The sequence below is a fragment of the Astatotilapia calliptera genome, chromosome 1 (assembly GCF_900246225.1).
Source record: "Astatotilapia calliptera chromosome 1, fAstCal1.2, whole genome shotgun sequence".
NCBI lineage: Eukaryota > Metazoa > Chordata > Actinopteri > Cichliformes > Cichlidae > Astatotilapia > Astatotilapia calliptera.
The window spans coordinates 40112560-40131645 of NC_039302.1; the positions used below are offsets into that span (position 1 = coordinate 40112560).

General features: G+C 40.9%; 1 protein-coding gene across 1 annotated transcript in view; it reads left to right on the forward strand.

Moving 5' to 3' along the window:
• prmt3 (protein arginine methyltransferase 3) overlaps positions 1-14666 on the forward strand; it is a 65277-nt gene extending 50611 nt beyond the window's left edge. Inside the window, exons 14-16 of the mRNA XM_026177820.1 lie at positions 3666-3716; positions 4312-4399; positions 14460-14666. Coding sequence (XP_026033605.1) covers positions 3666-3716; positions 4312-4399; positions 14460-14569 — 249 coding nt within the window. The 3' untranslated portion in view covers positions 14570-14666. The remainder of the gene's footprint in view (positions 1-3665; positions 3717-4311; positions 4400-14459) is intronic.
• Positions 14667-19086: the final 4420 nt, after the last annotated feature.

The following is a 19086-nucleotide window of genomic DNA, read 5'->3' on the forward strand; positions in this document are numbered from 1 at the left end:
ATCTGGACGGGCCACGCGGCTCGCTGACACATAGCCAGGCGAAAGAGGAGCGATGATGAATTGCTCCCTGTTGGTGTTATCCATGATGATAATTATTAATTTTCCCCCTGTTCTTCCTGGAGAATGGGGGCCGGAGAGCTGCAGTCTTGCAGAGCCTCCTCTGTGGGCCGCCAAGAATCCCACTGTCATCACTTATCACAGACAGAGCCGGGGCCCAAGGCTAAACGCTGATGAAAATGAAAAGCGCTCGTTCTGATTTGTCCTGTTTTTGGTGTGTGGTTGTGTGTGTATGTGGCTCTGTGCTTCCTCTCCTCTGTCTTATGTTTTTGATCCCTTTTTGTCTTCATCCCCTATATGGTAGGAAACATAGGCTTTTATCTGATTTCATAAGATGTCAGGTATGACACAAAATTTTTTTTGTTTAACGCCAAACAGGACTGCTTTTTTCCAGCAAACACCTACTATTTGCTACCTGCTTAGTAGATGGAGCAGTCCATCTACTGGTGAAGAAAATTGTAACATTTAGCATAGAGATCACTGTTTAGCATGGGCGGCGGTCTTATATCGGTCGTTATTAGCTATTTGCTCGTTGCCAGTACTGGTACCATTAACTGTCGATAAATGTAAAGTAAAAAAGCAAAGATGTGTGAGAAACGCCATTCAATCATGTTATTTATGAGTGTTGATGGTGTATAGTTTGTGCACATGAGCGTACTCTTTAGTGTCCCTGATGACCACACACGTGTTTGGAATCTGAGCAAAGTCAGGAAGTGTGTGTGAGCAAGTTATCAGTGACAGCATTGTCACATTATAAGCTCATAAAACTGACATAAATGCTGAGACCAATACTTTTATCAAAATATCGGCATTAGTATTTGTCTTAAAAACGCTATATGCCGTGCTGTAATTTAGTATCCTTCCCAGTTTTTGGAGAAACTGAGGAATAAAGAGAGAGATTACCATGCTTAAATTCATCAGGTGGACAGAGACAAGGCTCAAAATAAATATGGGAGTACATGGGCAAATATTTGCCCTCTGGCTAGCTATAACAACTCTGTAATCTGTGACATGATGCCTGTTGTCTGTTTAAATACTAAAATAATTTCCATTTCAGGGAATTCACCTTTTTTTTTTCCATGCGAAAATAAACAAACTTCTTTTTACTGTTTTCAATACCCATCTGAAGTTGAACTTTCAAGCTTTTACTAAGTCATTTCGGACACCCGGGTAAGTTTGATAAGTTCTTCTCTTCCTCTTTAATTAAAAAAGTGCTAAAACATGTACAAATCAGGTGAGAGTCATCCAGACCTCATTTGATCTTCTTCTGTTTTATTTATGAGGCTGTTACATCCTGTTTTTTCAGTTGCGATTTTAATGGGGCTCTGAGCTGCTAAGCTGTTTGTGTATTTGCAAGTTTCTCTGGCCTAAATTTTAATTGCCCGTCTCGCTGGCTGTGTGAAAGTTGCACAACGCAAGAAGTGACAATCAATCTCGCTTATGAGGCATTGTCATCGACGAGGCGTGATGAGGATGATCTCTGCCTCTCTGGCTGAGAGAGGTGAATCTGCTCTGCCTGACGAGTAATTACAGCTAATTTCCTAATTACCTGAGCAGCGAGCTTTTCTGTAGCGTTCATTAAAAGCCATAATTGCATTGGGTTGACATGCTCTTTTATCCACTTTGGGTTCTTTTCTCACGGTTTAGCTGCGACTTGCGGTGCTGCCCCTGCCTGTCTCAGTCGATAAAGGTTGATTGAAGCCTCGGTGCGTGGAGTTTATTGAACGCAGCTTCTGACAGCAGCATGATTATCAGGGTTGCGTATGTGTATTTTTGAGTGTGCTGCAAATACTTTTAGTATTGCAAAAAAATCTGAAATTGTTTGGAGAGTTTTACAGAAGCTGTGAACGGATGGTACTGTATTTTATGTCTTGAAAGAAGAAGCAGCATTCCCTGTGGCATTTAAATGGTTTCCCCATCCTCCATTCCCCATCTTCCATTACCTTGCAGTTTTTGTCTCCCTACCTTTTGTCTGTTTTCCTACCTTTACAGCTTCCTTTCCTCTCTTCTGTATACTATTTTCCTCTCTTGCATTGATTCAGCTCTTCTTTGTCTCAGAGAGCCGGCCTCCAAGTTGTCAGCTGCATCAGGATTAAAAGCTATTAGTTCTGCATCATTGCCACTACAAGTGCGCTCCTGAGATTGATAGAGTGGCTTTGTTCCTCCAGTGGGGGCAGATATGAGAGGAAAACAAACCTGGGGGGGGTTACACCTCATATTTGACAATGGTCACCTAAAGACTTTCCCTCAGTTTGTTTTTCAGTCAAATGTGTTTATGGCGCTGCAGGACTACAGAGCATGTTTTGGAGCAAAAACCACACTTCCTTGCTGGTTTTTAGTGAATTTACACAACTGTAAGACATGTTAAAAGCTCATTATTGGACCAGAGATTTTTCAGATGTCCGATTTCCCTTTTCCTTGTGGGAATTGTTGATTTAAATTCAAATGTATGGAGTAAAGCGTCATTCATTTTCCTTAACCTTTCCTTTTCTTCTTTTCCTGACTTTTGAGATTTTTTTTTTTACATTATTGGAACACTGCCACCAAAATAGCCACCTTTGATAATTTCATATAACAATCTAAGGTATATATTTTTGTTACTGTCAGCAAATTTCGCCCAGTGTTGCCTCATGCGGTAATTTGTTTCTTTTGTCCAGTGACAAGTCTCAAGCGAGGTGAGAGGGAGCACGCGGGGACATGTTGTTGACTCAGCCTAAATGAGAAAGCAAGTTGTTTTTGAGAAGAAGTGGGGCTGAAGAAAATAGAATGCAGTTCCCATACAACTCATTTTGATATCTACTATATGTAAGCTGGCATTGCCACTGTGGCTCTACAGACCACACACTAGGGCTGTGCAATACTGCACACTGGCCCTGTAAATAGAGGGCCAGTACTGCCGATACCAATACCAGTGGAGAGCAGTGTGTCGTGATTCATGAGATGAATCATGTTCAGTTTTCAAATTCTGAACATATTTTAATGACCACCAAGTTTGGAGGCCTGGAATGTAAATATCCATCTGATCATGTCTCTGTCAATGTCTGTGCTTTAAATGTTCTATAGGCTAGAAACAAAACAGAAAGTCAACACAAAAAGGTTCAAACATTTTTCATTGTGCATGTTTAAGGTTTATTTTATATTATTTTTTAAATTAATGCAGTTTAGTTGGCTTCCTACTAAACTTAGTGGCAGTATTGATCAAAGTATCGATCCTATCATGCTAGTATTGATCCAATAGCAATACCAGCCTTGATATCAATACTATTGATACTATTGATATTTGCATCAATATGCCCAACTCTCACACGTAAGAATAACATGACAAAGCTGAATTGCGCTTTCTCCTTTAAGGAGCACTTTAAACACAAAGATAAGGGTGCATATCGAAAGTTTTTTTTTCTCCCAGTTTGTTTTTACTGTCTTGTTCTTGAACCCAGTCCTTATCATGTGGCTCATATTGCTCATTAATATCTCGAGACATGGTCTGCCTCCAGCCTCGTGCGCACTCGCTCTCTCAGCTCTGCATGTCACCGTTGCAGTGTAGTCAAACAAATCCAGGGGTTTATTGTACTGTCACATTCTAACACACCCCTCATATTTCATTGCAGGCAATTGTGGGCTACTTTGACATTTTCTTCGACAAAGGCTGCAGCAACAAGGTAAGCAGCGACCGAGCCATTTAACGGAAACTCAATTATGTTCACGCTTTAGCGTGTTCCTCCTCCCTGAGGCATTCGCTGGCAATCGACGGGCGTCCTAGCCGACTGCTGATACAAGCACTTACCCAGCAGAGCCGGCCAGTTGGAACAGGCGATGCCAAGCTGTGTGAGCAGCACAGACACGCCTTCTGATTGCACTTCCTCTTTTACCTGAAACTCAAGTTGCATTCTATTGATTTGAATTTCAGTAAGATTCTGTTTATTGTACATACTCAGCTATAAATGATTCAGAGACCAATAGCTGTAAGAGTGGGTCAGCTTTAACAGAAACTCACCTCACCTTTTTTTTCTGCTTTCTGTGGCATATTTGACAGGAATCAAAAAAACATGGTTTCCTCTTTTGAAATAGTTTCACATTAATGCTAATTTCTTTCACAAAAATCTGGCCCTATAAATAGATTTGAAGTCCTTAAGCATTCAAATGTTTTGTTTTTTTGCACAATAATACAAAATGACAAAGTGATCCTCCTTTATAGAAACTCAGTACTGACTTTAGGATGCTCTGCTAATGTTTTTTCCCTCTCCACATTACTAGGTGATGTTCTCCACTGGTCCTCAGGTCACAAAGACACACTGGAAACAGACCGTGTTCCTGTTGGAGAAACCTGTGTCTGTCCAAGCCGGTGAGTCAACACTTCCCTGAGAAACACTTTACGACACTGTGCAACGTTTAGTGCTACTATCTACTCAGTTCAGTTTAATTTTTTTTACTCTTATTTACATATTTTATAGGCAGGTTTGCATTTAATATTCAGGTGTGGTAATTCTCATGATATCATTTCACTCTTCTGGACCCTTTGGGGTGCGTCATAGCGTGTTGCAGTCAGTAATCTGTCTGTGGTGGAGATGTAGTGAGGCTGGTTGACACCCATTATCCGTCAAACACAGTGACAGCGAGGGATCAAAACAAATCGCATTCAGCCATCAGAGGCACCATGTAAAACTTCATCTGATAGCCAGCTGCAGGCCTCTGAATCATGATATGTTACAAGGGAGGCGTTTTGTAACTGGCCAGTCAAATATCTGCGGAATCGCTGTATCAGCACGTTAAAAGACAGTTAACTGATAGAGCTTGATGTGAGTCGTATTTGTATGATTGTTTATGGAAATGACTTTCTTTAAGCCCAATCTCCACCAAACTGAACTGGACGTCTTGTCCTGTGTCTTGTGTTCACTAACAGCATCATACAGTGATTCATCTAATAGCTATATTTTTTTAAATATTACAGATTTCACTTCATTGTGAGGACACTGACGCAGAAGTACATTATTAGAAGACATTTTGTTTTATGGTGTCATGTGTGTCCATTAGAATCACAAGCAGATGCCCACGGCAGGGTACTCAGAGCCATTATGCTATCATGTCAAGGCCCCTTGTGGTGTGGCTCTCACACTTTACAAAATGCCATCAGTTACTAAACCCTCATATAAGCACAAAAGTGTGACACAAGCGTGACACAAGTGTGTCAGTGTGTTTGTTGTTGTGAGGACATTTATTTCATCATTTATTTTATTATATTCACTTAAACATTTCCAAGTTTAACGATCACAAGTAACCGTACAACTCTTAACCTAATTCTAACTATATCCCTAAAACTAAATCTTAAGCCTCAACTAGGTTTAAAAGGTGTTTCAAAAATTGAGGGCCGGCTAAACCTAAAATTTCATCCCTCAGATAAAGCTGGCTCTCCAGTGGCTGGCAGTAAAGGCATTCTTCCTCAGTTTAACACACAGGGGTTTTGCTGTTAGAAAACAAAAAGGAAAAACAAAGTCAGATCACCTTATTAAAAAGTCTTTTCATCTCAGAAATGGTTGAAGAATTTGAAGGTTCCAGCATGTTTTCCTTTTCAGACATGGTGCTGATTCTCAAACTCAACCAGCCAGTTCTTTTCTCTTTATTGTAAAAGAAACGATTATTGCTGCTAGTGTTGCATTCAAAAATGGTATTCCCGTCACAGTATATCAGTTTATATACAGTGGTGTGAAAAAGTATTTGCCCCTTCCTAATTTCCTGTTTTTTTGTATGTTTGTCACACTAAATACCAGACAAAGATAACACAAGTAAACACAAAATGCAGTTTCTAAATGAAGGTGTGTTATAATATAAACTAAGTGTGGTATATCACATCTTGGGACAGCTGAGTTTAATTTCTCTAGCCACACCCACACCTGATTACTGCCACACCTGTTCTTAATCAAGAAATCGCTTAAGTAGGACCTGCCTGACAAAGTGAAGTAGACCAAAAGATCCTCAAAAGCCCGACAACATACCAAGGAAATTCAGGAAAAAATGAACAACAAAATAAATGAGATATCTTAGCTTGGAAAAGGTTATAAAGCTGTTTCTAAAGCCGTGGGACTCCAGCCTACCACATTGAGAGCCATTATCCACAAATGGCAAAAACATGGAACTTTACCGGGGTGGCTGGCCAGCCAAAATTCACCCAAGAGCACAGCAACAATTCACCCAAGGGGTCATAAAATATCCCAGAAAACATCCAGAGAACTGCAGGCCTCACTTAAGGTTAAGGTCAGTGTTCATGTCTCTACCATAAGAAAGAGACTGGGCAAAAGTGGCCTGCATGGCAGAGTACCAAGACAAAACCACTGCTGAGCAAAAGGAATGTAATGGCTTGTCTCAGTTTTGGCAAAAAACATGTTCATGATCCCCAAGACTCCCCAATATTCTGTCGACTGACAAGACAAAAGTTTAATTTTTTGGAAGGTGTGTGTCCCATTACATCTGACGTAAAAGTATCACAGCATTCCAGAAAAGGAACATCATACCAACAGAAAATATGGTGGTCATATAATGGTTTGGGGCTGTTTCGCTGCCTCAGGACGTTGAAGACTTGCTGTGGTAAATGGAACTGTGAATTTTGCTGTCACCAAAACATCCTTAAGGAAAATATTTGGCCATCTGTTTGTGACCTCAAGCGGATTTGAGTTCTGCAACAGGAAAATGATCTAAAACACACCAGCAAGTCCACCTCTGACTAGGCCACTCCAAAGTCTTCATTTGTTTTTCTTAAACCATCAAAATCCTGATCTAAATCCGATTGAGATGCTGCGGCACGACCTTAAGAAAGGTGGTTCATGCTCGAAAACCTTCCACCGTGGCTGAATTACAACAATTCTGCAAACATGAGTGGGCCAAAATTCCTCCACAGCCATGTAAAAGGTTCATTGTCAGTTATCGCAAACGCTTGTTTGCAGTTGTTGCTGCGAAGGTTGGCCCAAACAGTTATTAGGTTTATGGGGGAAATCGCCTTTTCACACAGGGCCGTGTAGGTTTGGATTTTTTCCCCTTTAATAATAAACACTTTCATTTGGAAAAAACATTTTGTGTTTACTTGTGTTATCTTTGTCTAGTATTTAAATTTGTTTGACAATATGAAACATTTAGATGTGAAAAACATAAAAAAGAAAGGGAAATCAGGAGGGGGGTAAACACTTTTTCACACCACTGTAATACATAATGTCTGGATGATTTCACATTTATTACTGCTGTAAACTCTTTCTCTCTATGTTATCATAATGGGAATCATGGATATGTCTGCTGAAGTGGGAATGGATGAGCTTTGAGACTGGCTGTCCACTCAGTGGCCAGATATCAGACTTAGTCTGCTGTAATAAATGACCTGTGTGGGGACAGAGCCGCTTGATGTCCAGCTACTCCTAGCCGTGCTCAGCCTGCGAGGCCAGCACCCAGGGTGATAAGAATGTCAAAACTTCTGATGCTGCACAGACGCTATCACGGGCTTTGCATTATCCTAGGGAAGATAAATGCATCAGAGAGAGAGCAGAGAAGAATAGTATGCTAAAACAGAACAGAACTAGGAAGCTGCACAGTGATACCAAGAAGCATTATGCACCAGATTTTTTCACATAATAGTGCATGACATGGTCATGTGAAAAAGAATAGTGTGAAAAACACAAAGTTCAACCCACGATTTAGTAGTCTGTGGAACCTTTAGCAGTAATAATTTTAAGTTTTACTTTTCTGTTTAATTTTGTCAGTCTAATACATTGTTGAGCAATGCTGACCACACTTTTTTTTACAGTGTTTTCTCATTTCATTGATGTTTGTTGTCATTAATTTATGTACAGCTCTCTTACAGACCTACTACAGCATTTCAATTATGTTACAGTTAGCATTTTGACTGGGCCACCTTGATTTTGTTTTTTCCTTCTTCAGCCAGAGATTTGTTGCTATGCTAAAGATCATAGTCCTGTTGCAGCAAGGCTGTAGCTCTCAGACAGATGGCCTGACATTAGACTGAAAAATATCTTAATCAGGGGGAGTTCATGGTAGGTGCAATCACTCCATGTTAACCAGATCCTGTGGCTACAAAACAAGCCCAAATCATCACCCCTCCTCTATCGTGCTTAACAGTTTGTATGAAATGTTTGTGGTGATATGCTCTGCTCTTTTTTTAGAGAGAAGAGATTTTGTCCTGTAGTATACACTGCAAGGCATATAACACCGCAGATCATTTTTACCATCTGAAGCAGTGCCATCCTTTAGAGCATGCACAATGCTAGACTTTACTGTCCCATCCCTCTCCTTATGCCAAAAAATGAAGAGCGACAGCGATAATATGAATGCATCAGCCTATTTTTTGGTAAAAGACATGTTGGTAATAAGAATAGTCAAAAATTAGGTCTAAGGTCCATCTCAGGTGAAATCTCAGGGCACAAAGTGAAATTCATCAGAAATGGTCCACCAGAGAGTGACCTCAGACTAGCAATATGATCATGAACAGGAGATCATTTAAATCAGGTCAAGTTTTTTTTTGAGGCAGAATTCTGTTTATTTCAAGTTCAAAGATTTAAGGAGCACCAAAACTGTTCTATGGGCTTATGACAAAACAGGGCTTCATTATTATTATTATTAGTAGTAGTAGTATTATTATTTGTGTGCATTTTTGTAGATTTCTAGATTTCAGGAAACTAAAGAGCCGATTTCCTTTAAATATGCGGTGTACATTAATGCTTATTATCATGTGTGTTATCATGTTTTCGGGACCTCCAATAAACAACTATCCTGTACACAACCGGTGAACACCAAAAATGTAAAAAACCTCATGTGCCAATGGCCAGTCTGTTCACAGACTGGCCATTGGCAGTCTGAGCATATTAATGTCAGAAAATCAAACAGTAACATCTACAAGCTGACAGTTATAGTTTTTGCTAATTTGGGTTAAAAAAATTACAATTTAAAACGAAACAGCAGATTTGAATATAAGTCTGGAAGGCAGCTGGCTGGTGGTGTGTCTAGGTATACTCCTCTTTTGCATGTGCTGCCATCAGCTTCTGGCTCTGGTAATCCTTCATAGGATGTTACCTTTCCTGTAGAAACTTCTGAGCTCTGGTTATTTTTGGAGTGTAATGGATATGACTACCTCTAGAGGCCACTAGACCTCAGTTTGTAGACTTAAACTTGTTCATTCCTCCCACCTCTACACATGTTCTGTCTCACTCTGGTCTTCTTTGATCAGTGCCTATTTTACCTAATCCTGCATTATCTAGAAGGCATAATGTCATGTTGCACCATTAAACACACAGACACAGATGTGTTTGTAGCCTGAGCTTTTTCAGCCTAGAAGATTCTGCCTCAAATTGGACAGATTAAGTCCATAAAGATCCATCAGTTTGTGCATGCGTCTCAAGCTTGAACCGAGCAGTGCAAGCAGAAAAAGTTAAATGGAAGAATAAAATGAAGGGAGAAGCAGGTTATTGATGTGCTTCCTCTACCCCAGCACCCTAACGGTCTCCAGCCTCCTCCAGGGGCTGTAAACCAGAAATGGAGTTTTTAACAGCATTCACCGGCTGCCTGCTAGGCTCCCATGGTGTACTTTTACAACACCCATATACACACATTCTTCTTTACACACTGAAATGCACAATTGTTTTTGCATAGTTCTGTACTAAACTTCCCCTTAGCTGTAAGAGAAAACTTTCTAAAGTCACCTTGAAGATGATAAAAGTCTCTGTTACACACACACACACACACACACACAATGGCCTCTCCTCTCGGGTTATGACTGAGAAGCACTTTTAGCTCTGATTGGCCGAAGTAAGGGCTGAGCATAAACAGCCAGTGGTTGTGTTTCATATTGGCTCAGGCTGTGGTGATTTATCGTGGCGGGACCAAATCTCATTTGATGTGTTTGTACGAGGTGCAGCAGTAATTAACTCTAAGGCCGCACTTCTGTGGGAGGCCCTTGCTCAAGAGAGAGTAGGCACGCAGCAGCCTGGAACAAAACATCGCTGCAAATCCTCCCGACTGGCAGCGTAATAAATTAAACAGAAAATCATTTGTCATGCTCTGGTGTGTTTGTGTAGCTCTAGTATTGAAGAGGAGGGTCTGTTTTTCACAGTTTTACCTGCTTAATGTTCACTGGAGAAAGGTCACATTTTCTTCTTTGCCTTTTTTTTGTTTCGGTCCAAGAAAGTACCTTGAGCTGAAGCAGTGCCCTGGTTACGTGCTCAGAGCTAGTCAGAGCAGCTAAAACATGGGCGTGCATCATCATCCAGGCTTTCATTGGTCAGTCAGGTAGTCTTTATTCCTGCCCCCATTTTCATGACTCACCTCGTGTGTCCTGAGTGGAACCGTAGCTCTTCCAAATATCCTCACCCCTCCCTCCCTGCCTCACCTCTCCAGGCACAGTTTAAACACCTCTTTACCTCCTCAACCCTCCCCCTCTATCCTGTTTGAACTCTGAGGGTCCTTGAGCTGTCGAGCAGCAGTGGCCGAGCTAAGCTTAAAGTTCTTCAGGGTTGTAATTCAACACATGGATCAGTTGTGAGTGCAGACCGGTGCTCGGGATATACAATCCATCATCTCTGCACCTCTGCCTCTTCGCTGTGCGCTGAACGAGACCTGAGAAGCAGAAAAGGATTAGATGAAAGCAGATTGGAGCATAAGGGAGTATGCCAGAGAATTGTGAGTGAAATGTCGCTATGAGCATCACATCAGTGTCAGGTGAAGTCAGCTGCTGTGGCTTGCCCTTTTGTATAAAAATATACATCAGGATGACAGAAGGATCCCCAGAAGCTTTAAGAGTGAACGTGCTTGAAATGAACTATTTTTAGCTCTGTTGTGTTGCTAAATTAACTGTGCGCGCGTCCCTCTTTATACTCTCTGCGACTTTCCCTCCTCTCCTTGTATTCCCTTTCTTTACACTTTTAGAAAAAGATTTTTAGAGGGAGATGGTGGTACTAGTTCTACAGGAGACTACAGGAGTGCTAAGTGAAATGTGAATGACAACAGTTTAAATGAATCACATATAACTCTGGTGTAATTTCATGGAGAAACGCTGCACTGGGCTGACATGGGCGCTTTCTGTGGGCCTGGTGGTGCTTAATGATACTGGCACGGTGATGTATGACATCGCAGTGAAAGCCCGACACCGTTCCCCGACTCATTTCCACACATGGTTAACTCTTTCTCCAAGGTTCTGAACGGCCAGTTTACTGAAAGCACGAGGCCCTCTTCCACTGGGAGTTTGCACTGACTGATTACAGCAGAGCTGCTTGCATACACCATGACTGAAAAGACACTCTGTCATGGGTTGTTTGTATGCTGCAATACACAGCTGACATTAGACGGACAGCTTAGAGAGCATGAGTCTTTGGTCACAAGACATTTTTATTTTCCTTTCAGTGCTGTTTTAACAAAAGGTTACCAAAGGTCAAGCAATTATTTCTTTGGCCTTTATCAACCTCTTATCAAGTGAAGTTTGACTGCAGCCTCCCAAAACCACCACACTCCATTACAAGACTACCAGTAAGGCAAAACCCAGTCCTCTAGAAACTTATGGCTTAGGTATATTCAGTTCCTAAAAAACAAGGATAAGGAAAGAGAGTTTGTTTCATAGCTATCATTGACTGATTTCTAATGGTTTTCTTTATCAGCTTTAGATTGTGGAAATTGTCTCATTTTATAAGTCAAATGCACAGAGACCAGACTTCAGCCTTTGTAGAGACACAGGAAAAGACAAACTAGGCATGTGTGTCAGTGACCTTTTCCTTCACGGTTGGGTAGTTTTGCTTCTATATTGTTGACCGATGACCAAGTTTATTAAGTTGGGGGTGGAGTCGAGGGCAGAATGGTGTCTTTCAGTTTATTACTATGGGATGTATCTTGTTTTCAGGTTTGCAACATTTCTGTGTATTGTCTTTTGTAGAAATCTTTTGGTAAAGTTTTATTAATTATAAAAAAACAAACTGGATGATTGGCATGAAAAAAGAACATTACAAAAGTTATTAACCAGTGTAGTAATTCAATTTTATTTTATTTTTATACCACCAAATCTAAATAACGGTTGCCTCAAGGCGCTTGATATTGTAAGGTAAAGAACCTACAATAATACAAAGAAGACAGAGAAAACCCGAGCAATCATATGTGACCCGCTATGAGTAAGTGCTACAGGCAACGGTGAGAAGGAAAAACTCCCTTTTAACAGGAAGAAATCTCCAGCAGATCCAGGCTCAGGGAGGAGCGGCCATCTGCTGCGACCGGTTGGGAGTGAGGGAAGGAAGATGTGCTATGGAAGAGAGCCAGAGATTAATAATAAATGATTAACTAACTAGTACAACTTTATTTCCTAAAAAGGTTGCGATGCTGTGTAAACCCTTTTTTTTCTGCCATTCACAAATTAGAAACAGATCAAGGGCAACAAAAGACTGGACGAGCTGCTGAAAAATACCTGTTGGAACATCTGAAAATTAATTTGGTTATTTGTTGATGATCTTTGGGTCCTTAAAGGAGCAGCTTTAATAAAACAATTGGTGCCTAGCTCAGCTACCATAGGGTGAGATGCGGGGTAAACCCTGGAGAGGCCACCAACCTGGTGCAGGGCTAACACAGAGAGACACTCACACCTATGGGCAATTTTAATATAGAAACATATGCTATCAACGCACAGTTAAAAAGAGAGCATTTCCAGTAGGATCAGTGTGCACTATTGCACATGGCATGGGTAACTTTACCATCTGTGAGTGCTGGTGTGTTAATGCTGAATGATATATGCAGGTCTTGGAACAGCATCACTCCCTTCAAGTGACTGCTTTGCTTATTTTAGTAAGACAGCACCAAACAATATTCTCCTCTAAGATTTCTTGTCATGTGTACTTTTGGTTTGGTTACTTGTTTTTAAATACTCTTTCTGAAAGTGATTCAGTAATAAGGTTGTAATAAACTAGAAAGTTTTCACCACTGTTCTCTCCCAACATAGCAGTGGCCCCCACTTTCCACACCCAAATATGGAATATTCTTATGTTCCATTACAATTTGTCACACAGTGGTTTTTGTTTTTGTAAAAGCCCCCACAGAGAAACGCCACGGCTGTTTGCCCTCCTTGTAGTGAAGTGACAGCCCCAGAGCACAGCACCAGCAGCAGATTCTGTGACAGCACCGTTGGCATGGAAACGAGTAAGACATGACAGCAGCGATGGCGGACAGTTTGCTGGAGAAAGCTCCACTGTCAGCATTTTCTCTCGTCGTCCTCCTCTAACCTCCAGCTATGTGGAGCGCGCAGCATGCGGAGAGGAGGCAGGCCGGGGATGGAGAGCGTGAGAGGATGCTTGTTTGCCATTTGGGTAAACATTCATTTACCTCCAGCAGTCAAACGTGAAGTTAATCAGAGTGATTATGCGTCATAATCAGCAGTGCCTTCTCACAGCCTCACCGATCACTCGTGCATCGCACTGTAGACGCGCTGCCTCCTTGCTGCCATCTGGGGATCGCGACACATCTGCATTCATACACGCACGCTCACAGACAATCTTGCTTATTAACATACATTAAACCACATTGCCTTTACACACATCATCATTTCTGTAAGCGACAGTGCGTTCAACTCATACTGCAAAGGCCTGAGCTCAGCAGCACTGTAGTGCTGCAAGGCATCAGGAAGACTTGTTTTTATGAGCAGTTACTCATTTCTGGTTTACTATGGACACACGGATTGATTTCAGTCTAATTGTTTTCTGTCTTTTGATTTATTCATTCATTTATTTATTTTTTATCAGTGCATGATATGTCCAGTTTTATTTCCCTGAAATTTCTACAAGGTGAATAAAAACAAAATCCACACACATCAGTAGTGCACTTGAGCAAATATGACATATGTAGCTGCATGTATACTTTATAGCATTTTGGTGTTTTGGTGTTTCTTTGTTGTTTGCTAACACTATAGAATGTAGAAAATACTGAAACACTGTCCCTCTTTTACAAAAAATGCTCTTTTTTTTCCTCTCAGTTTTGGTTCAGTGCTTTGGGACTTCCTGCCTTTGTTAGTAATCCTACCTGACTAGAATATATTAAGACAAACTGATGGTAAAAATCTTGTCTTTCTTTAAACTCTGAGTTTCATTTGCAGATTTTTACGTGGTTTTTGGCTGTAACTGTTTATATTTGATTTCTTTTAATTCATATTACTTCAAAACTGATGATTTACTGTAATGTGTCTTATTAACAGCCTTTATATTTTGAGCAAAGTTCTACTTCTTGTGGAAAGTTATCCCTCAGGGGTAGATTTCAGCTCACAGATGAGTTAATGATGACGCATCCCTTCAAAGAGAAAGAGGGAGAGACCCTCCAGTTAAATGTAATGTGACTTCAGTATAAAAAGGTGTACTGTACTCATATTTCGCTGTCTTTGATATTTTCTTTAGGGGAAGAGCTTCAGGGAAAGATCACTGTGCGCAAAAACAAGAAGGATCCACGCTCACTGTGGGTTACCTTTGAACTCCGAGACAGGAAGCAGACTTATAGCCTCCAATAAGGACAACCATCACATGGTCCTTGCCACGAGTAGTTCGAAAGAATTAATACCTTAAGTGTTTTAAATGTTGGTATTGTTCTTGGCTTTTGAAATAAAACATACTGTAATATGAGATTTCCTCCTTGTCAGTGTCTTTTTGTGCACATTCAGTGTAACTACACAAAAATGCACATTCAGCGTGACTGTGTTTATTTTTACACATACTGCCAAATGCATGCTGTTGAAATAGTAACTGCAAATGGTTAACAAAGGATCAAGGCTTCTTTGCTCTTTGTGCACTTAATTGTTTTATTTATTTAATTTTACCTTGATAAAATTGACATTTTCCCATTAGAGTAAAAAATGTTCATTTTCCACCTTTAATGTCCATCTTTTTTTTTTTCCCCTCACAGTTATAGCTTCAAGTCTGTCATACTGAAACAGGAGCCATCACACCAGCCACAGGTTCTGTGGACATTTAGCGCAGGTTTATCTGGGTTAGGTTTATGCCTGAATTTACTCTTCTCTCGGTTAGGATGAGTGTCACTGTCCCTGCTGCCAAGAATCAAGCCCGTAGCATCATATTACCACCAGGAACCATGTTTTACAGATAGCTATAGACACTTTTTGAGTTCATCACTGCATCAGACCTGTTGCCACAGATTTCCATTCCAGTTTTGGTGTAATTTGGTATACTTCAGCCTTTTCCCCTCCCTTTCTTAATGATGGCTTCTTGATGGCCATCCTTCCACTGAGACCATTTCTGATGAAGTTTTGGCCGCTTTGGCCTGAACATACCATTTAAAATTTGTTCTTTACTAAGTTGTCTGTTATTTGCGAACACAGCATTGGTTCATGCCTTAAGTTATCTTTGTCAATAAGTCAATAAAACGAATTACAAGTCTGAAGCCCAGAAATCAAGATGTAAAGAAAAAATGAGTGACTCAAAGTTGCTTGAGTTCTACCCAAAAGAGTTTTTAAGATTTATCTTATAATATAATTAGAATCTTTTTTTCCTGGGGTAATCTTGGGTAATCACTGTGCTTGTGGAAACCATCACAGTCATCTTGTAGTTCTACGGTGTTCCATAGACATCATGACTCAGTGTGCACAAGCAGTGTGAATGTTTGCTGCCTTTAAAATACATCTAGACTTTTATGTGTCACAGAGGGTCTCAAATCAAATTCAGTCAATGTTAATCAAGAAGCACAAAGTGGAGCACCAAAGGCAGAGCATATTTTTATAAAGAAAAGATTTCCATTGGGGATCATTAAGTAGAGGATATCAGCTGGCCAAACTCTTGTCTAAACCATTTAAAGTCAGTTCAGCAATCAGAGAGGCTGGATATTTTTCTGAAGCCACTATACATGCAACCTTGATGTCTGAAGATTGTTTAACAGTTAAAGACAGCGTCAGGTGCAACCTTAAGTCTTTCTCTTCAAATCCGCAATTTTACTAATTTCACTAATTCTTCAAATCATCACTCACATGCATCTCTGCCTCATCCAAAGGAGGCTGCTCTTTGTTACAGATTGTGTGCGCTTGCCAGGTATCCCTCCTTATTGTCCTACTTTGAGCTGTGTGATACCTCAGCAGGGGCATCATCCATCTTCCGTGAGTTTACTGGGACAATGCAAAAATGAATTTAAGCTTTAAAAAGGCTGACTGAAGCCTCTTTACATACTTCACCGAGCAGGTCTGCTTACAATTAACCCCCCCCCCCCCCCCCCCCCGAGAAAGAGGAGTCATCTGTGAGGGGAGCAGCGGACTCTGGGCCTGGCTCCCTGTCTTAATGATGATTTGACGGTCACATTTCTACCGCTTCCCTGTCGTCTCTGGCATTCTATTCCTACAGTGTGCTGTACAAGGTGACATCAAGCAGGGCGAATGCTTTTTTTGTGTACATGTTTTATTTTTTCTTGCAAAGTTGGATTCGTGGGATTTTGGTTGCGTGGAGTCAGCTCTTTAACTACGCTCCATTCAGTAGTTTCATTTTTGGCTGGACTGCGAGGGACCTGCATCTAGAGACTTTTACGGAAATCGTTCAGCATCATTCCCACATTTTCTGCGGTGTTGTTTCATAATAAACAAGCACTGATGTGTCCTTTGATAAAACTGACGAAAAAAAGAATTCACAAAGCTGGCACCGCCGTGATTAAAAGCCTTAAAAGAGCCTAATAACGCGCCTTTGTTCACAATTGATTATGTTTATTGTCTCACAGCCTGTGCCATTCGTTTTCTCCACATTATTCTGTAAAAAAATGACGCTCATTCTGAGAGGTAATCAATTTTGTAAATCTATTGCACTTAAACGCTCATTTACAAAGCAACATATTTATGACACATTCATTGCTTTGGGTTGGATCACTGTGTCTGAAATAATAATGAAAACGAACGTCAAACAGAAGGAGAAAACAATCCTGAAGCTCAAAGAATTTTCTTTACTTACAACGAAATAGCTCCTTAAATGAAACGAACCCAATTTATTTATAAACACCTTGGGGTCTTTGTCACTGGACGAACTTGAACTGCAGTGTGTGAAGGCTCTGTCAGGGCCGACTGATGAGGATGCTGATAATGGGAGTCGTGCGCCTCGGCATGACCCCCCCCCCCCCCCCCCCCCCCCAGCTCACCCCCCTCCGCTGAATCACGGCTTCCCAGGCATTAGAATTGGTGCGGCTTCTTATCGCTCAGGCGACAGGGGGAGTGATCAATTAATTACAAGAGCTCACATAATTAACGAGCACGAGGAGACACTCGGCGAGAGGCAGTTCACATCCTCCGTTAGGATGCAGTCCGCTCAAAGTAATGAAAAAACACACACACATATATATGTGTGTGTGTGTATATATATATATATATATATATATATATATATATATATATATATATATATATATATATATATATATATATATATATATATATATATTGGTGCGCGTGTGCAAGTAGTGTAAACCACGCTGTTTCTAAAGAAAATACAACAAACCGGGGTCTTTTTGGCAGTGGGCGTGTATGTGCGCGCGCGTGTGTATGTGTGTCAGTCCGCGCGCACAGCGGTCTCTGGAAGAGGAGCAGAAATCAATTACAATTATTCTCTGTTGACAGTATAATTAAACTCAAGGCTGTGGCTAATACAGCCGCTCCAGACTCTTATCTGGAACGGACGGAGATTTACAAGCGCAAGCAGCCCGGCGTGCATAGCAAGCGAAAGGCCCCGAGTGAGACCCTCGCGTGTCCTGCTGGTACCACACCGATCACAGCGGGCGAGCAGAAACTGCCCCAAACTTCCCCAGCTGTCCAAAATACATAAATAAATTAATAACTTAAAAAGAAAAAGAATCAGGTCATTAAACGGACATTTAATGTACTAGTTTATTACAGCGGTTCAGATGACGTTTTTAAAAGCGCTCCGAGTGCTTAGAGAAGAAAAACGCCGTAACGACCAGTTCACAGTATAGCAAGTTAGTTTAAAACATAAATTATTATTTTCGTTTATTTATTTTATTGTTTTTAGAGGCTCTTTGAGATTTGTATCGCATGTTAGTGAACGCTACCTGGTTAAACAACGTACTTGACTGGCAGCGACGCACTAATTATTTTTCCGTTCACTGGGATTGACCTGACTTGACTTCACTCTTGTGAGCAAACTTATGTCTACGTTGCCGGAAAGGATCAAGAGGAGCCAGTTTGGCTTGTTTCCGACACAGTTTACCACCCGTCCCGTGGCCTTTGTTTTCATTTAAGCTCATAATTAACGCTCCATTCTTAAATCATCAGTTCACCAGTGGGGTTTTAGTTTGGGGGTAAAACACAACTCACGGGACACGTGTACAGCGAGATTCGGAGAATACGCAATGCAGTGTTTTAGACTGTACAGTATGCCCCCCTCCGCCTCTTTGGGGTGTCACTGCTTCCAGTGCAGGCTCCAGTGGTTGGCTCCGGCTCCCCTTAAAACACGTGACTTTAACTTAAAAAAAAAAACAGAAATCTTCTTGCGTAAGACTTTAACAAATGAGTAGCTTTGTCAAGACCTCGCCCACTTTTTTTTCTCTGTATTTGATCAGTTTCCTATTGGTGACGCACGAAGGAACGTATAGAGCCCAGAGCTTTGTGCGTAAAACCCGCCAAGTGGAAAAACTATTTATAGTTCAGGCCATTTTTAGCACATGGTGTATTCCACCCATACAACTTCTGAAAATGTGTGTGTGTGTGTCTAATTGTAATTGTTGAATGTGAATTTATGAGAATAACTATAAAGAACTCCCTCATCTTTGATTGTCAGCTTAAGGCACAGTCTTAGTTTCTTTTCTGTAAAATAAAGTATTTGATGTTGCTACGCTAATTGGAACTACTGGCTTATCCTGGCTCAGCACAATGCAAACATTACTTAGGCCTCGGTGCGCTCCAGTCTATTCAAATTCCCCCCAATAATTACCCAAACCTGGAAATCTTTATCCAGACAAGCCACGTGAGATCAAGTGGGACGCTCCCCTGCATGCGTGTAAACATCCCACACTTCCTTAGAGACAAGTGTA